The 22,264-nt window shown below is 34.0% G+C and overlaps 1 protein-coding gene across 1 annotated transcript in view; it reads left to right on the forward strand.

Annotated features, from left to right (window-relative positions):
• NAALADL2 (N-acetylated alpha-linked acidic dipeptidase like 2) overlaps positions 1–22,264 on the forward strand; it is a 1,059,167-nt gene that overhangs the window by 821,301 nt on the left and 215,602 nt on the right. Inside the window, exon 11 of the mRNA XM_057545762.1 lies at positions 15,278–15,373. Within this exon, the coding sequence (XP_057401745.1) occupies positions 15,278–15,373 (96 nt within the window). The remainder of the gene's footprint in view (positions 1–15,277; positions 15,374–22,264) is intronic.

Genomic DNA, 22,264 nt, shown 5'->3' on the forward strand with positions numbered 1-22,264 from the left:
TTTGGATTCCTTTTATTTCTTTTCTTCTGTGATGGCTGTGGCTAAAACTTCCAAAGCTATGTTGAATAATAGCAGTGAGAGTGGGCAACCTTGTCTTGTTCCTGATCTTAGAGGAAATGGTTTAGTTTTTCACCATTGAGAATGATGTTTGCTGTGGGTTTGTCATATACGGCCTTTAATATGTTGAGGTACGTTCCCTCTATGCCTACTTTCTGAAGGGTTTTTATCATAAATTGGTGTTGAATTTTGTCAAAAGATTTTTCTTCATCTATTCAGATGATCATATGGTTTTTCTCCTTGAATTTGTTAATATGGTGTATCACATTGATTGATTTGCACATATTGAAGAATCCTTGCATTACTGGAATAAACCCCACTTGATCATGGCATGTGATCCTTTTAATGTGCTGTTGGATTCTGTTTGTTAGTATTTTGTTGAGGATTTTTGCAGCTATGTTCATCAGTGATATTGGACTGTAGTTTTCTTTCTTTGTGACATCATTGTCTGGTTTTGGTATCAGGGTGATAGTGGCCTCGTAGAATGATTTTGGGAGTGTTCCTCCCTCTGCAATATTTTGGAAGAGTTTGAGAAGGATAGGTGTTAGCTCTTTTCTAAATGTTTGATAGAATTCACCTGTGAAGCCATCTGGTCCTGGGCTTTTCTTTGTTGGAAGATTTTAAATCACAGTCTCAATTTCATTACTTGTGATTGGTCTGTTCATATTTTCTGTTTCTTCCTGGTTCAGTTTGGAAGGTTATACCTTTCTAAGAATTTGTCCATTTCTTCCAGGTTTTCCATTTTATTGGCATATAGTTGCTTGTAGTAATCTCTCATAATCCTTTGTATTTCTGCAGTGTCAGTTGTTACTGCTCCTTTTTCATTTCTAATTCTATTGATTTGAGACTTCTCCCTTTTTTTCTTGATGAGTCTGTATAATGGGGTTTATCAATTTTGTTTATCTTCTCAAAGAACCAGCTTTTAGTTTTATTGATCTTTGCTATCATTTCCTTCATTTCTTTTTCATTTATTTCTGATCTGATTTCTTTCCTTCTGTTAACTTTGGGGTTTTTTTGTTATTCTTTCTCTAATTGCTTTAGGTATAAGGTTACGTTGTTTATTTGAGATTTTTCTTGTTCCTTGAGGTAGGATTGTATTCCTAAAAACTTCCCTCTTAGAACTGCTTTTGCTGCATCCCATAAGTTTTGGGTCATCATATTTTCATTGTCATTTGTTTCTAGGTATTTTTTGATTTCCTCTTTGATTTCTTCAGTGATCTCTTGGTTATTTAGTAGTGTATTGTTTAGCCTCCATGTGTTTTTATTTTTTACAGATATTTTTCCTATAATTGATATCTAGTCTCATAGCGTTGTGGTTGGAAAAGATACTTGATGCAATTTCAGTTTTCTTAAATTAACCAAGGCTTGATTTGTGACCCAACATATGATCTATCCTGGAGAATTTTCCATGAGCACTTGAGAAGAAAGTGTATTCTGTTTTTTTTTGGATGGAATGTCCTATAAATATCAATTAATTCCATCTTGTTTAATGTTTCTTTGAAAGCTTGTGTTTCCTTATTTATTTTCATTTTGGATGATCTGTCCATTGGTGAAAGTAGGGTGTTAAAGTCCCCTACTGTGATTGTGTTACTGTTGATTTCCCCTTTTATGGCTGTTAACATTTGCCTTATGTATTTTGTTGCTCCTATGTTTGGTGCATAAATATTTACAATTGTTATATCTTCTTCTTGGATTGATCCCTTGATATTATGTAGTGTCCTTCTTTGTCTGTTGTAGTAGTCTTTATTTTAAAGTCTATTTTATCTGATATGAGAATTTCTACTCCAGCTTTCTTTTGATTTCCATTTACATGGAATATCTTTTTCCATCCCCTCACTTTCAGTCTGTATGTGTCCCTAGGTCTGAAGTGGATCTCTTGTAGACAGCATATATACGGGTCTTGTTTTTGTATCCATTCAGCCAGTCTATATGTTTTGTTTGGAGCATTTAATCCATTTACATTTAAGGTAGTTATCGATATGTATGTTCCTATTTCCATTTTCTTAATTGTTTTGGGTTTGTTATTATAGGTCTTTTCCTTCTCTTGTGTTTCCTGCCTAGAGAAGTTCCTTTAGCATTTGATGTAAAGCTGGTTTGGTGGTGCTGAATTATCTTAACTTTCGCTTGTCTGTAAAGGTTTTTTTTTTTTTTTTTTTAATAAGTGGTTACTTTTTTTTTTTTTAATTATTTATTTATTTATGGCTGCATTGAGTCTTCGTTTCTGTGCGAGGGCTTTCTCTAGCTGCGGCAAGTGGGGGCCACTCCTCATCGCGGTGCGCGGGCCTCTCATCATCGAGGCCTCTCTCGTTGCGGAGCACAGGCTCCAGACGCTCAGGCTCAGTAATTGTGGCTCACGGGCCTAGTTGCTCCGCGGCATGTGGGATCTTCCCAGACCAGGGCTCGAACCCGTGTCCCCTGCATTGGCAGGCAGATTCTCAACCACTGCGCCACCAGGGAAGCCCGTCTGTAAAGGTTTTAACTTCTCTGTCGATTCTGAATGAGATCCTTGCTGGGTAGAGTAATCTTGGTTGTATTTTTTTCCCTTTCATCACTTTAAATATGTCCTGCCACTCCCTTCTGGCTTGCAGAGTTTCTTCTGAAAGATCAGCTCTTAACCTTATGGGGATTCCCTTTTATGTTATTTGTTGTTTTTCCCTTGCTGCTTTTAACATTTTTTCTCTGTATTTAATTTTTGATAGTTTGATTAATATGTGTCTTGGCATGTTTCTCCTTGCATTTAATCTGTATGGGACTGTCTGTGCTACCTGGACTTGACTATTTCCTTTCCCATATTAAGGGAGTTTTAGCCTATAATCTCTTGAAATATTTTCTCAGTCCCTTTCTTTTTCTCTTCTTCTTCTGGGGCCCCTATAATTCGAATGTTTGTTCATTTAATGTTGTCCCAGAGGTCTCTGAGACTGTCCTCAATTCTTCTCATTCTTTTTTGTTTATTCTGCTCTGCGGTAGTTATTTCCACTATTTTATCTTCCAGGTCACTTATCCGTTCTTCTGCCTCATTTATTCTGCTATTGATTCCTTCTAGAGAATTTTTAATTTCATTTATTGTGTTGTTCATCATTTTTTGTTTGCTCTTTAGTTCTTCTAGGTCCTTGTTAAACTTTTCTTGTATTTTCTCCATTCTATTTCCAAGATTTTGGATCATCTTTACTGTCATTACACAGAATTCTTTTTCAGGTAGACTGCCCTTTTTCTCTTCATTTGTTTGGTCTCGTGGGTTTTTGCCCTGCTCCTTCATCTGTTGTGTGTTTCTCTGTCTTCTCATTTTGCTTAACTTACTGTGTTTGCAGTCTCCTTTTCACAGGCTGCAGGTTTGTAGTTCCCGTTTTTTTTGGTGTCTGCCCCCAGTGGCTAAGGTTGGTTCAGTGAGTTGTGTAGGCTTCCTGGTGGAGGGGACTGGTGCCTATGTTCTGGTGGATGAGGCTGGATTTTTTCTTTTTGGTGGGCAGAACCACGCCCAGTGGTTGTTTTGGGGTGTCTGTGACCTAATTATGATTTTAGGCAGCCTCTCTGCTAATGGATGTGATTGTGTTCCTGTCTTGCCAGTTGTTTGGCATAGGGTGTCTAGCACTGTAGCTTGCTGGTCGTTGAGGGGAGCTGGGTCTTAGCATTGATATGGAGGTCTCTGGGAGAGCTTTTCCTATTTGATATGACATGGAGCTGGGAGGTCTTTGGTGTACCAATGTCCTGAACTCAGCTCTCCCACCTCAGAGGCACAGGCCTGACACCTGGCCGGAGCACCTAGACCCTGTCAGCCACATGGTTTACAAAGGAGAAATCATCTCAGGAGTGTTGCTTTGCCAAAGATCACTCAGCAAGGGATGGTGAGTGTCTCTGGCCAGGCAAGCTTGCATCATTGTTTGTCCTGTTATGAAGATAGGCTGCCTGAAATGGCCTCAGCAAAGCTGCCACCTGAGTACATCATTAGTAGAAAGGGTCAATGGGCAGTGGCAGTCAGCCAGACAGGCACAGCAAAGAAGACCAGAAAGATTCTTTATTTACCATAGACAAACATATATTGTATATTTATTACATAAATAGTATATATAATATAAAATATATCTTTTAGCGTAATAAACATATATTCATAATACATAACTAGTAAATATTTGTATTTTAAATTATTGTATTATGCAATACTTATACATTTATTATATTTACTCAGATTAATTAATAAGAACATTGTTATTATTATTGCTATTGTTATTAAAGTACCTATTACTGACATATTTTTAAATCTATATTCATTTATATTATCCTGAATGCCAACATGAGTTTTCTGGAGCAGAGATCAGACTTATTATTATTTACAGCAGTAACATCATTGGTTCCTTACATCCCATTCTCTTCCCCTTCTGAGGCAATAAGAGCCAGATAGACAGGCTTGCATGCTATAACAAAGTACAAGAACCCTGAAAATATGAATTTATAAATTTATGTGTACGTTGTTTCCCTTCCCTCCTAAGAGAGGGAAAGAAGCTTCCTTTCCCTAAGGTAAATAAATTCTCCTTAGAAAGGGAAGGGGATGGGGGGATTCTTCCCCATTGGAATGTAATATTACATATGTAGTGTTATGAATGTAATGTAATGGTATGTTTCCAGGGTTCTGGGTTTTATCCCCTTTAAAGAGTAAACACAGATTTACCTCCAGAAAGGTAAATCTCTTCAGGTTTCTCTCACTATTCAGTCATCATTTAACTTCCAAGGCTTGTTATTTAATACAGGTTCCGGTAAAATTTGCTTATAAAATCTTAGCCATGCAGATATACATGAGGATTTCCTTTCTGACAGTACAGTACATAGTAGGCACTCAGTAAATGATAGCTACCAAAATCACTATTATTGAATTCACTGTTCTCTAGCTAGACTTTGTTTTAGTCTCTTAGTATTCCCCCTACATACCAAAAGCTTTAAAGTTTTATTTTAATTTGCAGTTTCAGGAGAATTAAAGATGAGGATATTATGTATAAACATGTTCATTTAATAAATCCTTGAAATTTCTGCTATTATTTAGTAATTAACACTTGTTGAATTAATAAAATGTTATTTTTGAGACTATACATGCCCTATTCCTCCCTTTCCTGTGGATACTAAGAAAGGCTTCATTAATTTCACTAATAAAAAACCATTTCTATATAATACACATTTAGCTTAGCCTTGGAAAGTGTAGAGACAAGAAAGGGAAATGAAAGAATTTATCTGTAACTATGTTCACTCAACAAGTACCATAAAACAACTGGACAAGCAGTGATTTATGTGTGGAATTTTATCATGGATTTTTAAACCTTAAAACGATCTCTACTGTATCCAATTTAGTTTTACACTAAACTGGGCACTCATTTTTGTCTTGCAATTTCTAGAGTATCCTCTCTAATATCTAGCACTGACTGCTAATCTGGCTTGATTTTCGCATTTGAGATGCAGGATTATGGAATGTGAGTAGCAGCAGATTGGAGATGAAGATCTGAATTCCAATCCAGGTTGTACCACCTAGTAGCAGAATCTATCTAGTTAGATAATCTCTGAATCTCAGTACTTATTCATAAAATGAGGGTAATGATAACACCACTTTTCTGATCTTAAACAACTGTGGCTATCAAAAAATAATGTATATCAAAGCAACACAGAAAACTCTAAAACATGGAATATGTTTGTAAGAAATCATGGGGGTAAGAAGACAACAGCCAAAATTTTAATGATTGTAAATAGCTGTGTAGGAGATGATACAAAAATTACCAACATGATCAATACCTCAGATCCTATTAAAATGATAAATAGGTGATATTATGAACAATTTTATAACAATATATTTCATAATTTAGATGAAATAGACAAATTATTTGAAAACCAGAACTTACCAAAACTTACACTAGAAGAAGAGAAAGAAAAATCTCTGTGGGATGATAGTAATGTCCCTTATCTAGGAAAGTTGTTTTCCTTTAAGATATAATTTATACACAATAAAATGCACAAATTTTATGTGTTAAGTTAGATAGGTTTTGACAATTTTATACCTATGTAAACACCTTCCAAACCAGACCACTCCTTGAATTTGTAGCTAATCCACAACTACTACTTAATTAGAACAGTTTCAATGTGTGCCTCACCTCAGGGTTATTTTACAAATGTATAATCCTTCAATTTTATGGTTATTCTTGAAAAGAGGAGAAGCAAGAATAAAGTCTGAATTAGAATTGAATCTTGAGGTCTGTTACTAGCAATAACCTTCCCAGGCTTTAGCATAGAAAGCCCATTGAAGACATGAAGATAGTAATTGTAGTGTGGTGGTCCCCAAAACAATATGTCACCTGGAACCTGTGAATGGGACCTTATATGGGGAAAGAGTCTGTGTGGGTGTAATTAAATTATGGATTTGAGATAAAATCATCCTGAATTATCTGGGTGGACTTTCAATCCAATGACAAGTATCTCTATCACAGACAGAAGACACACAGAAGACAAGGCCATTTAAAGACAGAGGCAGAGATATGAGTTACGCAGCCACAGTCAAAAAGCTAGAAGAGGCTAGGAAGGAATCGCCCCTAAAGTCTCAGGGAATGAATACAGTGGTGCAGGGCCACTGGTGATAAATACACACAACGAAGAGCCTGTAGGCAGTCAGTTGCTGGTTTCAGAAAAAGGCTGCTGATTTCTCATCTTTCTGTTTTATAAGCTGATACTTTATTATATTTATTTACTTATTTTTTTGGAAATATGTACTACAGGGCATCACAGCTACAGAGAACTCTGTTTAGGAGTGAATAGAAAAATACAACAATAAATAGTTATATTTATTTTTTCCTTCCTAATGTGAAACTATGCTGCATTGGTCCCTTGCACAGTGTTAGCAAGTGTCAGCAAGTTCATTGCTCCTCCCTCTTCTTTTGCTGGAAACAAACAAACAAAAAACAAAAGAATTATTGTGGAAGTTTAAGGGATAGAATGTAAAAAGAGATGAGTTATCTCTTATAACTCATCTGTAGAGTTAATAACAACTCTTTATAGAGTTAATGTTATGAGACCCTAGAAGTTGCAGGGCTGATAAGTGGGACTTTGGGTCAGTCATTTTTTGTCACCTTGTTAATACAACCTTTGCAGGGTTCCTCCCCCTGAGCCTGCTCTTTGTGCTGGATTGTCACGTGTTATTCTTCTATCCATAATGGTAGCACAGATATGGAAGCATTAACAAACACTACTCATTGGTTTTACCATATGGAATAATTAATGTTTATTAAGAAAGCTTAATAAGCCATATCTATGCACTTAATCTTAATTGTTTACCATCAAAATATTATTTACCATTGAAATAATAGTAAACTAAAGACATTTATTATAACAATGCCTTAATTTGTGAAATACTCTGATAAGAGCATCTTTTATTGTTTGGTTCTTTGTTGTTGTACCTTAGCTTTCCCTGCCTCCTGATCTGTCTAGAAAGTGTGATATGAAAAACAAAACAAAATAAAACATAAGCATAGACTATTTAACTAGTGATGCACAGTTTGTATTTATTAATAGGTAAGACAGGCGCACATTCAATGATTAAGGGAGGAAAGAAGGCAAAATAAGTAAAGCTGATTAGCTTGAAGAAAGTCTAAAATATGAAGACTGGGTCCTATAAAAGTATTGTGTTGGCATGTAAGAACTTCAAGACCAAAAATAAATCATGAATTCAATGGAATGATTCACAAAAGCTAATATTACAATTATTATCCCCAGCTCAAAAGTACTTTACAAGAAAAGGCAAAATGTTTAAGAAACACACGCGCGGAGCTAATTTTTAGTGTTGGTCTTCTAATAAATATTTTTTGACTTTGTAAAAATTACTTAATCTGAATTTTCCATGTTTTGCTTTGTATATTTGGGTTGAATTAAGATTTCTAATATCTTATCCAGGTCTCAAATTAGGATGCTAAATCAATATGAATAGAACTATGAAGGTGCCTTGAATATTTTCAATAAAGCCAACACTATGGGCCGTCCTAGAACTTGAAAAAAGTAATTGAAATGAAAAACATGAGTGAATTCAGAAAATAATGTCCTGATGTTATTCTATATTTGACCCTTGGATTTGTACACTTCTATTTAGACTCCACATCATCTCAGGTCTGTTTTACTTTGAATAGTGATGAGAATGTTATGTTTCAAAAATTGTGGCTCTAATTACCTTTTCTCTCAGCCCAGCGTGTCATGAACGTCAGTGCCATTCAAATCTTGCAAGTGTTTTTATTTCATATGTTAAATTTAAGTATTGATGTGTATATTCTCTGATTGCAGAAAGGAGAATATTGCAATGAAGGAAGTGCACATGGGACTTTTTAGATTCAATTTTATTTAGTCTAAGCAGGGAGTCTTTGATTATATCCTTTAAACTGTGCATAGTGTTTATGCCACTTAGAGAGTAGACTAGGACTTGGAGGGAATTGGAGCAAGAGGCGAGGGAAATCTTTTCCTACTTAAATGCAAAAGCACAGAATCTCAGGCTATGAGAAACTTTGGCAGTGAGGAGGAAGTGTGTGGCATAGGAATGAAAGTGTGGGCTGTGGAGTCAGAGAGACTTGGGTTTAAATCTAGCTCTACCACTTACTTATGGTATGATCTTGAGCTACTGTCTGAAATTCACTGGTTGTCAGTTTCCCCATTTGTAAAGACAGGGTAATAATAGTTTCTACCTTAAAAGTAAGTGTGTGGATTAAATTAGGTGATATGTGTAGAGTGCTTAGCCTAGTATTGGTATATGGAAAAGGCATTTATTATCCTATTCATTCCAGGTCATGCTCATTGGGTGCCAACTGTATAAAAGAAAGTGTATGCAGACTGTTTTTGTCTAGTTCAGCACCCACTAAGCCCACATGGACTAAATATTTTAAACGGTTATTTCTGAAAAAAAATGCAAAGGGTATATTTTAGTATGGTAGTGAGTTAAAGTTTAGTCAACTCAATCCACTTTAGAGCTGAATTACACATAACCTTTGTTTTTGTTTTTGTGTTTTTTCCTTTCTTCACCTCTGTCTACATACTAACCTTGTCTTCCACCATATTTTTAGCCTGCCCTCATTTCATCCTTTTTCACCAGTGGCTCATCTACTTACAACTCTGATTTCTGGATAACTTTAGTGAGCTTTGAATTCCTTTCCTTTAAGACTGTGATCTATTTATTTCCCCCAAATTTTCTGGTATTTTAAAAATCTCTTTTTATCTTCTGAATGCTTTCTCTTATATTAAAAATATATCCACATTAATCCAGTCTAAAACACAACAAATAAACTCTTTCTCGATTCTTTTACTCTCTGTAGTTAATGATCAATTTTTCTAACTTCTCAGCCTAATCTTAATTTCTAGAGAGAATAATGTAGCTCATAGTTGATGTTTCCTTTCTTCTCTTCAGATTTATTCTCTCAACTGATTGCATTGTCTCCTGCACTCATGAATCCACGGAGTCTCCTCCAACAAAGAACACCAAGAACCTCTGAAATGCTTCTTCTGATGAATAATTTTTATCTTATCGTATTTCTTCACTTCCTTTGAAGCACTGATTATTTATTCCCGAACAGTCTTTACCTTTTTGACTCTCATGAAATCACACTCCCCTGGTTATCTTTACATTTCTCTGATGATTCCATCTATAATATCGTTGTGGGTTTTATTTTTATTCTCCCACTCAAATATCAGTGCCATTCAGAGAACTTGTTGTTATTCAGAGTGTCATCTGTGCTATACTCAGTATACTTCTAAGTCTGCATGTAGTCCCCTTTTACATTTTAACTACCATGTACATGCTTTTCAAATTATTGTTATATCTTTAGTCTAGAATTTAGTCTTTAACCAAATTGGTGTTGAATGACATCCCTCATTTTCTGGGATAACATCACATGGATGTCCCACAAACACATCACCTCCAATTTTGTCACTCATTTTATCAAATCTAGAAATACTTGCAATCTTGACCCCTTTTTAAGGTTTCTAACTCCAGTTAATTACTAAGTACTACCAATTTTATCTCAAACATTTATCAAACACATCTCCTCCTCTCTGTTTCTACTACCACTGTCCTGACTTAACTTCTCACTCTTTCTCACTGTATTACTGCAATAGTCTTCTGTCTATACTTCCTGTTTCCATCGTTTCTCTTTTAAATTTATTCCCCACATATGCATCAGTGTGTGCTATCCTGAATACACACTTGAAAATATCACTTGCTCTGTTCAAAACCCTCCAAGGACTTCCTATCACCTACAGAAATGGTTTTCAAACTTTATTTTAACAACTGTAGGTTTTAAAAGAAAAATTTCACATAGAGTTTAATATACAAATACAAATTTTTAGTAATTTAAATTTCAAAATTCTGACTCTTGATTATATAGAAAAGCAATTCCTAGCAAGTGTGATAAAAATCAAACACCATCCAGTACTAGTGTAATCCTTTCCTCCTTACTGAGCATTTTATATACTTTGTTATTCTGCTTGATCCTGACATGAGCTCTCTGGTGTTAGAAGGGCAAGTATATTTACATTTCAGCTTTATGGAGGATGATATTAAGCTTGAGAGATTAATGACTTACTCAAGGTTGCCTGGCAGTCTTAGACTAATTTAATAAGAAAAGAGTCTCAAGTCTTAAAAAGCTCATGGTATAGTGATAAAAACAGAAATATAACAAAAATATAATAAATGGTGAGTAAAAAACAAACACAAGGTGATATGGAAAGACTGACAAGAGAACTATGAATTCTTATGGGTTGGTGAGGATCAAGGAAAACAGTTATAGAAAGGAGCCTGATAAACAGATAAAGAAAAAAACATTCCAGGCAGAAGAAGACATGGCACAAAGGGACAGAGATAGTGAAGGTAAGGATGAATTCAAGGTTTGGTGAATAGACTGCTGTGACTGAAGCAGTAGCTATATGAAAATAGTGCAAATAAGTTTATGGGAAAGAAAGACTTGTTTAAAGGTGAAAGAAGATAGGTTGGGACTTGTTTGTAAAATATACTAATGAGTTTGGACTTTCCTCTACAGACAATAAGGACCATAGTTTGGGTGAAAGTAATGAGTAACTGGACTGTGGCAACAAATAGGAACTTGTAGAGAATTGTCTAAACATATAGATTAGAAAGAAATTGGCTAGTGTAGTTCTGTGGTACTAAGGGTGCAAGAAATGGGAGTCAAGAATGACATAAAATTTCACATTTGGGTAAAATGTAGGTATTATGCTATTATCCAAGGTAAGAAATGAAAGTGACAATGGGGGAACACATGCTCATGATTTGCAACATGAGTTGATGTGTCTGAAAGCTCTTGTAGGCAAAAAATGATGAACTAAAAACAGGAACTAAGCTAGAGATAAAGATTTGGGAATTATCAATCTGAATTTGGTCACTGAAGCCAGAAAAGTAGACCAAACCACCTAGGGAGACTGTGATAAGGAGGAGATTGGGTAGACCACCTAGAAACAATAAAAGCTCAAAAAGGAAAAGAGAATCCAGTTATAGGTAGAAAATAATATATAAATGGAGAACCAGCAGAGTCAAATCATGGACTTCAGGAAAAAGAGTTGAAAGAAGAAAGGTGTGCTAAATATTGTTAAATGTTACAGAAAGGACAAGTAAGTTTAGAGACTGGGGAGACACACCGAATTTTAAACTAGATCCTGGATAGACTTTTCTTATCAATATCACTTCTTCTGTGATATTCTGACTATGATCTCCATGTGACATACATACAATATTAAGTTCTGCATATCTTAACTTACTCTTTCATTTCAGTCTATCAATGAATTGTTCTAAACGAAAGTGCTCTCTAAATGGTTAGTGGTGTTTTACTTGCCTCTGTTCATCAACAGGTGGGAGACATTATCAAACAGCTATCACTCATAGTTAATTTGATAGCAGTGAAAATCTTTTACAAAGCATATATTCTTCTTTTTAATCTTTTCATTATTTTTTTATGTCAGGATATATAAATACCTGTTCATAAATGATGATTATTATATTGAAAAGGAATGGTAGTGTCTTAATATTTTCAAAGACATTGACGTTAGATCTATTATCATCCAAATCACATTAGATTAAGTTCCATGAGATTAAGGACAACATCCTGCATTTAGTGTAGGACCTGGCATACAGTAAGTGTCAAATGCATATTTTTTTAAATGTTTAAAAAATGAGGCACTAGAAACAAAGAATGGTATGAAAGAGATAGGTGAAGGAACCAGAAAGAGAAGGAGATTATATTAGAGAATGAGGCACATATGGATAATTTAAATTAATATGTTCTGTTTTTGAATAATTGAAAGTTCAATAAAAACTTCATTAATTATAACTCCCAATTTCTATTCTTATGGAATCATTCATTTTGAGGCTCGCTGATATTTTACTTTTGCACTATTTATGAAGTTTTATTTTGCTAAGTATACTAATCAGGTAAAATTATTTCAAGTTTATTTACAACTACTCATGGGGCAAACTTTTTAAGAACTTCAAGCTTAATTATTAAATGAAAATGAATGCTGCAAATTGTCCATGTCATACTTTCACTAAAGTCAATTCAGAGATACCTCTATGCAAATTGTACACTCTTTCTCCCAGGATCATAGATAGAGTCTTTGGATTTCCTTTAGTTCAGCATCATACCGTAATCACTACCCCATCATTACCACCCTCACCATCATTATTATATTTATTGTTTTTAGCAACATCATCAATGTTATTAACATAGTGTCTCCTATGTAGCAGGATTGGACTGTTCACACACCTCTGTGAAATATATGTTATTCTCCAAGTTTCTTAGATGCTGTAACTAATCCTTTGGAGATTAAGATGCTTAATATGGCACAACTGTTAAGTGGCAAAACCAAAATTTTAACCTATTTCTATGTTGACTGCCCAAAATACCTCCACAAAACCCTGTTGATAAACAAAATTAAGTGTATTAGACCTATTTCAGTAAAGAAGAATACCACCTTGACTGAGTGTATTAGTTTCCTAGGGCTGCCATTACAAAGCACAACAGATTGAGTGACTTAAACAACAGACATGTATTGTCTTAACAGTTCAGGGTGTTATCAGGGTTGGTTTTTCCGGAGGTCTGTGACAGAGAATCAGTTCCAAGCCTCTTGACCAGTTTCTGGTGATTTTGAGGCAATCTTTTGAGTTCTTTGGCTTGCAGACACATCGCTCCAATCTGTGACTTCATGTTTGAATGCTTTCCTCCCTGTGTACAAATTTGTCTCTAAATTTCCTCTTTTTATAAGGACACCAGTCACATTGTACTAGGGACCAACTCTATTCCAGTATGACCTCATTCTAACTTAGTTATTTATGCAGTGACCTATTTCCAAATACGATCACATTCTGAGGTACTAAAGGCTAGGATTTCACATATGAATTATTCAACCCATAGCACTGAGTCTTAGTAGTCTCTCAAAATGGGGAGAAATTAGGAAAGGGCATTTATGATATTTTAGGCCTTGGCTGTGTGGTTTTATGGCAGGTCTTAAAAACTGGAATACTGGTTGGAACTGGGCAGTTTCTAAAATTACTTTTAGATTGATGGGTAAAATGAGGAGAGGAACATAAACAAGTTTTGACAAATAAGCGTTAGTCTTGATAGGTAAGCTATTTGGTTGATTCATGGTCTTATTATCAAAAAGAGCATTTATGCTGGCACAAACAGCTAAATTAGTTTATTTTTTTATTCGCAGTATTGTTCAAAATAGGGGGTTAAGGGTCTGCTTGATCACAGAATTATTTAATATATAAAGACTTACAATTATGTTGGTTTCATTTCTCATGTGTATGACTTCTGAGTCTATCAACTACATCATCCTAACTTTCTTTCCCACTATTGATATATCCCAACGTAGTCTGTTCTGCTGTTGGATTACTCTAATAAATAGTTCTAATAGAATTCAAATTAAATTTGTTATCCTGTGTGGTCATTGTTGGTGTAGACTTGATTTAATCTATCTTTCCCACGATAGTTTTTGAAAAATTTACCTACCTATATATCTACCATCTATTTTTCTTTCTTTCTATATATCTACTCTCTGCATAAGTACATATATTCTGTCCCAATCTTATATTTTTTAAGATAAATAAGTTTAGTTACTTCAGGTTTTCAAATGAAAATTATATGTAGATAATAATTGTTTCATAGGATACTTATAATGTTGATAACTATAAGAACATTGTTTTAGGTATTGTCTTAGTCCATTTAAGCTGTTATAACAAAGTATCACAGACTGAGTGGCTTGTAAACAACAGAAATTTATTTCTCAAGTTCTGGTGGCTGGAAGTCCAAGATCAGGGTGCCAGCATGGTTAGGTGAGAGCCCTCCTCCAGGTTGCAGAATTCTTATTGTATCCTCACATAAGGGGCTAGGGAGCTCTGTGAGGTCTCTTTTATAAGGACGCTAATTCCAATTATGAGAACAAAGCCCTCATGACCTAATCACATCCCTAAGTCCCCACCTCCTAATACTGTTACTTTGGAGATTAGGATTTCAGCATATGAATTGGGGGGGGGGGCATAAATATTCAGACCATAGCAGATAGCTACCTTATCAGCATCCCGTGTCTTCTTGCATCCTGAAATTTATCTGCACCTGCAAGTACAGAATGATTAATTACAATATCTTGATTCGTTTCAACCATCTTAACGCTAAGGGTCTGATACAACGTTACTACTTTATTGGCAGCACATAAAGCCATGAGGTCATTCTACTCAAAACATATCCTACTATTGTTTTGAAGCAAGTTTTGCAGTGTTTAAAATATTAGGTACCCTGTTGCCTAGACTTTTTTTTTTTATTATTAAAAACATTCCATTCTACCAGTCTTTAAGCATAAATTTTAATATATAAAATAGAGAAGGGGTTTTAGATACGGGTTTTGCAGTCAAGGTATCTTACTCTACACTAAGTCTGCATTTGAAAAATAAAAGGGTGAACTGCAAATAATGATCTCTTCTGAGTAAGAAAACATTCTTTGGTAAATACAAATAATGTCAAGTGTTACAGAAGTCTAATCATTTTAATTTATAAATATTTTGTGACTGGTTAATTATATCAGCAGAATGAAGTCCAACAATCAACAGAAACCTTACAGCAATTTAGAGTCATTTTGAATCTTTAAAGAAAATCCAATAAGCACTTGAAAAACAAAATCAATGAAGAGTTTAGAATGTTTATTTTCTGGTTTTCCACAGGGTCCAAGTTTTCTCTCTGAAGGCTTTTTCCCTAAACGTGCAACAAAAATTGAAGAAATGGATCCTTTTTTCAACCTTCACGAGACCATTACCAAGGTAGGAGAGGAATGCATTCATGAAAAGATTGAGAAAGTTTTGTTCTTTCTGTTAGTGGAAGGAGAAAAGGAAAATAACCAATCAAGAGAAATATATATATATTCATTTGTAGAGTATACTAGAAAGGATTTCAAGTACCTCCTATTATTTTACTAAGGAGTAAATATGATAAGCAACTCAATCAAGATCATACAGACCAATAACTGATGATTTGTATTAAAAAATCAATTATTTTTTAATTGAAGTACAGTTGTGCAATATTTTGTACATTACAGGTGTACAATAGTGATTCACAATTTTTAAAGGTTATACTCCATTTATGGTTATTATAAAATATCAGCTATATTCCTTGTGTTGTACAATTTATCCTGGTAGCTTATTTTATACATAATAGTTGTACCTCTTACTCCCATGCCCTTTTATTTCTCCTCCCTGTCCCCTCTCCCCACTGGTAACCACTAGTTTGTTCTCTATATCTGTGAGCCTGCTTCTTTTTTGTTATAGTCACTAGTTTGTTGTGTTTTTTAGATTCCACATATAAGTGATATCATACAGTATTTGTCTGACTTATCTCACTTAGCATAATGCCCTCCACGTCCATCCATGTTGATGCTGATGGCAAAATTTTATTCTTTTTTTATGGCTGAGTAGTATCCCATTGTATATATACCACCGAAATAAATTCTTAATAAAATTCTTAATCTGAAAGTAGACTTGTGATATATTCTCAAGTATACTCCCTTTACTTTAGATTAAGGGCAATACAAAATGGGTCCTTGAATTTCTGTATCTTCAAAGTTTTGTTTCAATATTTAAGGTACATTGTTGTTTGTGGTACTTTATTGTTGCAGTAAAAAAAAAATGGCTCTTTTTCTTAAAGAAAAAGTTAGACTGAATTTACAATAATTGCTTTTATTTGATGTTGCTCATACCTATTTTACCTATGAGTTTATAGAATGAAGAAAATTAAATCCTACAGTATGGAGCAAATAAGTTTAATGTTCTGAGATCATATGACACTATGTGAATTTTTACATTTACCAACAATTGATTTAACCAGTCATAACCAGTCTTTGGGGGATAGAGTTTGTAGAGAATATTGGCATTTCAGTACACTTAAAATAATCCATATTTATATACGCTTAGTTGAAAGACTGAATCATTCTTAAATCTTCTTAGTGAAATTTTACAAGGCTGTTTTTCTGCTTTAGAAAGAGGAATTGTGGTATAATAACTGAACTCAATGAGTGGCAATGGAATGAGCTCAGAATACAAAAACTAAAATTTTACGTCTACCCTCGCATTTAAGAGATGTGTACGTTTATTTTTTTCTGAACTTTTAAAATAAAGAGTTTGGAACATATTTTATGTAAAATTCTCCTAAGCTCAAGATTTCTGAATTTTAACTACATTTATAGCTCTTTCCTTTCCAGTCTAATCTAGTTCCTTGATTTAGTTTTGAATATATCCATCCTCTGATCATTATTCATTCTTATTTGGATATAGTAAAATAGAAGTGGCCCCCAAATAATAACTCCTTAGCATTTAAAATCTTAACTGTACTCCTGATGTGCAAAGAAAGAGGGGGAGAGAGAGAGAGAGCGAGAGAGGGAGAGAGAGAGAAAGAAAGAAATACAAATCTGATACCTATATCTATCTATCTATATATATATTTGAGTATATATATCTATATACATTTGGATGAGGATGTGTGTGTGTTTATATGTATGTGTATGTATGTATATATTTGTTCAAATGTTATGGATACTTAGAGCCTAGTATATAAATACTTATATATTTTTAAGTAAAGCATTAGAGGATTTTTAGGGCAATGAAAGAATAATACTTTCTCCAATTTTTCTGCTTTTCTCTGTGGATCAAGAAATTCATGGATTTTTATAGAAGGGGCAGTTTGAGAACATATTGATATCAGGTATATAATGAGATGATAACGTGTAGCACATTCCCAGCCAGAGAAAATTCTAAGGTTTTGATTTTAGAGGTATAAACACTCACTGATTCTTGCTACATGAGGTCTCGGCCATCCTACAACTCCTGAGAGAATGTTGAGAAGCAAGGATGGATGGGTCAGAAGGGAGTAGGGGAGCATAGAACATGGCCTGACATATAAATATGAGATCAGTACTTAGTGTGAAACAGAAAATAAGAGACCATTTGAAAGAAGACACAAATTTATGCACAGATATTGGTACAAGTTCTACATGTATTTTCAAATATATTTCTTGTGTAAGCAGATGTTTAACCCATTAAATGGATGGTGGAAAGAATTCTATGTGTATGAAAAATTAAAATCTAAAGTGCAGAAGCAGGTGTTCTATGACATTTTTTAATGATGGCATATATTTACCTAATGTTGATACTGTTTCCCCAGTCATCACATTACCTGTGGTAACCACTCATGTTGTAGACTCAGGCCAAGGGGAGAAATTGTGCTTCAGAAGTTCAGTCTTATTTCACCAATATAGGAACTTGTGGAACCATTAAAAAAAAAAAAAAAAAAAAAAAGTGTTTAATAGATACTTTGTTTTATTTTTTTATTTTTATTTTTTTTAAACATTCTCACAAGAATTTGGGTCTTTTTTTTTTTTAATTATTTATTTATGGCTGTGTTGGGTCTTCATTTCTGTGCGAGGGCTTTCTCTAGTTGCGGCAAGCGGGGGCCACTCTTCATCACGGTGCGCAGGCCTCTCACTATCGCGGCCTCTCTTGCTGCGGAGCACAGGCTCCAGACGCGCAGGCTCAGTAGTTGTGGCTCACGGGCCCAGTTGCTCCGCGGCATGTAGGATCCTCCCAGACCAGGTCCCGAACCCGTGTCTCCTGCATTAGCAGGCAGATTCTCAACCACTGCGCCACCAGGGAAGCCCGATACTTTGTTTTAAAATCAGATTTTCTTTGATCAACAACAAAATGAAAGTATAAATATAGAGGGGTTGACCAGAGCAAAAAACTAGGAAATATGGATTTTAGTTCTATCTTGACTCCCAACTTGTTATATTATTTAGTAGAACTTTATTTTCTACATCAAAAAGTGGTACAGTCATAATGGATTTCCTCACTAGGATTCTCTGAGATTGAAAAGATGGTGTGTACATTTTCTCTGGAAATGCAATATGTATATAATTGAGTATAATTATTGACACAATAAAGAATACTAGTGCTAATGTCTTCAAAATAGGCCCTTACTTGCATTTTCTACATTTAGCTTTTACTTTAAAGAAAAGAGAGGGGAAAAAAAACAACTTAGATATGAAAGCATATAACTAAATTAATTAATTAAATGCTGAGAATATAGTGATAAATTAATGTGTACAAATGGAGTGTAAAATTTAATTTGTGAAGAGTTGAGGTCTTTAGAATATTTTGTTTTAGTAAGGATAATAGTGGTATTATCACAGTATATCACATGTTGATTATAATCCACATAGTAGTGTGATATTATAGAAATAGTGCTGGGTTTTGAATAGAAAGATATAGATAGGTTTAAATCCTGTCACTGTCAATTATGAAAATGTTATGAAATATGAGGAACACTTCGTAAAATGATAAAGCACAGTTATTATTGCTATTATATCAATACTAAAACATTTTCAAGAAATCAGAAACAATGGAAATACTGAAGATACTATTCCTTATTTTCCCAATAAAAGTTTAAACTTGATACACAACACTATAACACAATCATATATTTAATGTTATCTAATTAAATACAAAAATATACATCTTATAGAAATGTTCATATAATACAACCTGTTGTTATTTTCCAAATTAATAACTGCATTCTGGACCTTTGTTATATACCACAAATATAATTTATGTCTAATTAAATTACAATTCAAAGCATTAAAGAGTTAATAATTTATCATTAGTGCTTTTCTGAATTAAAAATAAATAAACCACACTCACACATGGGATGTGAGCTGTGAGTTGAATCCTAGTAAGTAGTTTTCCAATGTTGTCCTGTAGTTCCTTTTTTAAAAAAAAATGTTTTACAAAGTTTGAATTTATCTTGGCATTTGCCTTTTAGATATAAAGCATGAAACCTAAGAAAGTAATGAATAAGGCTCAGTATTGATGCCAAAATGTGTAATTTATCATGGATTCAGGGACAGTCAGGTGGTACAGTATAAAGCTGCTGAAAGGTTGCACCTTACACCGATATTGAAGATGTTTTTTATCCTCTAAAATTACCTTAAAAAATAGCATTTGTTTTTTAAAATTATCATAGAGACCTAACTAATTTTTCCAAAGACTAAACATGAATGAAATACCAATATAAATCTTAGCTGCTTAATCCTTTAATAAATGAATAAAAATCACCATGGATTCATGTTTTGAAATAGGCTTATTTCTCCTTCTACACCTAGGAATTTTCTCATTATATTTCTAAATCATCAGCATTTAGCTCATAAATTGTTATGAGATATCTAAGCATTCTAGTAGCCTACTATAAGCCAAGGATGAAGCAAAACACTTGAAATAAAAAACAATTAACATACAGCAGTGGGTCCAAGGTAAGCAAATCAATTCAATATAACGTACTAAAAGAGATGATAGTAATATGGACAACGTATGGGAGGGAAGAGGATGAAGATTTTACCCCTATGAGACTTGAAGAATTCACCAGAGAGGTGATGCTTGAGGAATTTAAGAATTTTAACTTTATCTTAATATCAGTGAATTTCCCTTGAGATTTCCTTAAAGAGTAGGTTGTTGGTAGTAGTGTGCAAGAAATGATGATGTGTAGTTTAGAAACGAGAAGATAGATTTAAGAGATATTTCTAGCACTGGATATGCACAGGATATATGATTTACTGGATATGGAACATGAAACAGAATGAATAGTAAAGAATCATTTGAATAGTTCTATCTCGGACAAAGTTGATATTATTGAATTAACTATATTAGGGGCTGGCCTGAAGAAAGTGGTAATGAGTTTGACAATGGATATATGGAATTTTGTTTACTATAGGGCATCTAGGCAGATATGCCAAGGAAGCAGTTGGGTACATGAGGTTAGAGCTCAGGAAGAAGTAGGATCTAGAAATGCATTATCTGATATAATAACCACTAGTCACATGTGGATTTAAATTAAAAATTAAATTAGAATTTCATTTTCTCCATCTCATTAGCTACAATTCACATGCTTAGTAATCACATATGGGTAGTGACTACTGCACTGAATAGTATACGTTATGGAACATTTTCATCATCACTGATGATAAAGATGATGTTACCCTGACGGTATTCATGATGAGGACAAAAAGCAAAATGGAGAGCACAAACAACCCAGGGTAGAGTGTTTCATTGAATCTACAGGATGATGCTATTCTAAGAAGGAGAAATGTTCAAAAGCATATCCACACACCACCTTGCACCCATTAGGATGGCTAATATCAAAAGATAAAACATAACAAAGCAGAAAATAACAAGTGTTGGTAAGGATTTGGAGAAATTGGAACCCTCATGAACTGTTGGTGGGAAAATAAAATACTAGTGCTGCTGTGGAAAACAACATGGCAGTTCCTCAAAAAATTAAAAATAGAGTTACCACATGATCCACCAATTCCACTTCTGGGTATATACCCCAAAGAATTGAAAGTGGCATCTTGAAGAGATATTTGTACACCCATATTGATAGTAGCATTATTCACAATAGCTAAAATGTGGAAACAACCCAAGTGTCCATAGATGGATGAATGGATAAGCAAAATGTGGTGTGTACATACAACAGAATATGATTCAACCTCTAAAAGATAGGAAATTGACATTTGCTATAACATGGATAAACCTTGAGGACACTGTGCTAAGTGAAATAAGCCAGTCACCAAAAGAAAAATACTATATGATTCCACTTACATAAGATTCCTAGAATAAGTCATAATCACAGAGACAGAAAGCAGAATGGTGGTTGCCAGGAGTGAGGGGGAGAAGAGAGTGGGGAGTTAACTCTTTAATGGGTATAGAGTTTCAGTTTTAAAAGGTGAAAACAGATATGGAGATGGATAGTGGTGATGATTACACATTATAAATGTATTTAATATCACTGAACTGTACACTTAAACGTAGTTAAGATGGTAAATTTTAAGTTATGTGTGTTTTACCACATTTTTTTTTAATTGGAAAAAAGTATATTCACCCAATCAACTGCTCATTTACTATAACTTTTGAACCAATTATTTGGAAATTTAAAATTGTTTTTCTCTCATTTATGCCTGCTCCTCAGTTCTCTTCTATTTTCCATAAATAGCTTCACCCAGCTTGGTACCCCTTTCTCTGATCTACTTTTCTATGATGTAATGTCCTGTATTCATTTTATATGTTTTGGGATTTAATATATTTTATTATCATTTTCTTGCTAAAAGTTTGCCATAATAGACATTCAATAAATAAATAAATGCAGCTATGTTTAGAAGGAAAGAACTTTAAAATCAAATGTGAATATAGAGCGTTTGGGGTGGCAGAGAAAAGGTACTATCTGTCATATTATTGAATTAATAGTACATTTCCTCTGGAACCCCAAGTGCTCTATATTATATTTTAAAACCTCTGAGTATGAATTGTACATCCAGTAAAACAAAAAATACCTTATACATGGGGTACCATGGAAACCAGCAAATGACCTAATTCTGCTTGTGAGCTTCCTCCAGAAATATCGGTTTATTAGTCCTTTCATTGTTTTTCCCACCTTATAAAAAAAATGGTTCTTTTTTTTTTAATTAGTATAGGATATGCAATATTAGTATTTTTATTAGTATATGGTTTTAAAAGTATTCTTAAATGGAAACACATTTCTTTTTTTTCTTATATAATGTCAAAATAGAGATCTTTTACTAAAATTATTTAGACATTACAATATCACAAAGAGAAAGC

This window comes from Balaenoptera acutorostrata, chromosome 4 (assembly GCF_949987535.1).
Source record: "Balaenoptera acutorostrata chromosome 4, mBalAcu1.1, whole genome shotgun sequence".
Taxonomy (NCBI): Eukaryota; Metazoa; Chordata; class Mammalia; order Artiodactyla; family Balaenopteridae; genus Balaenoptera; species Balaenoptera acutorostrata.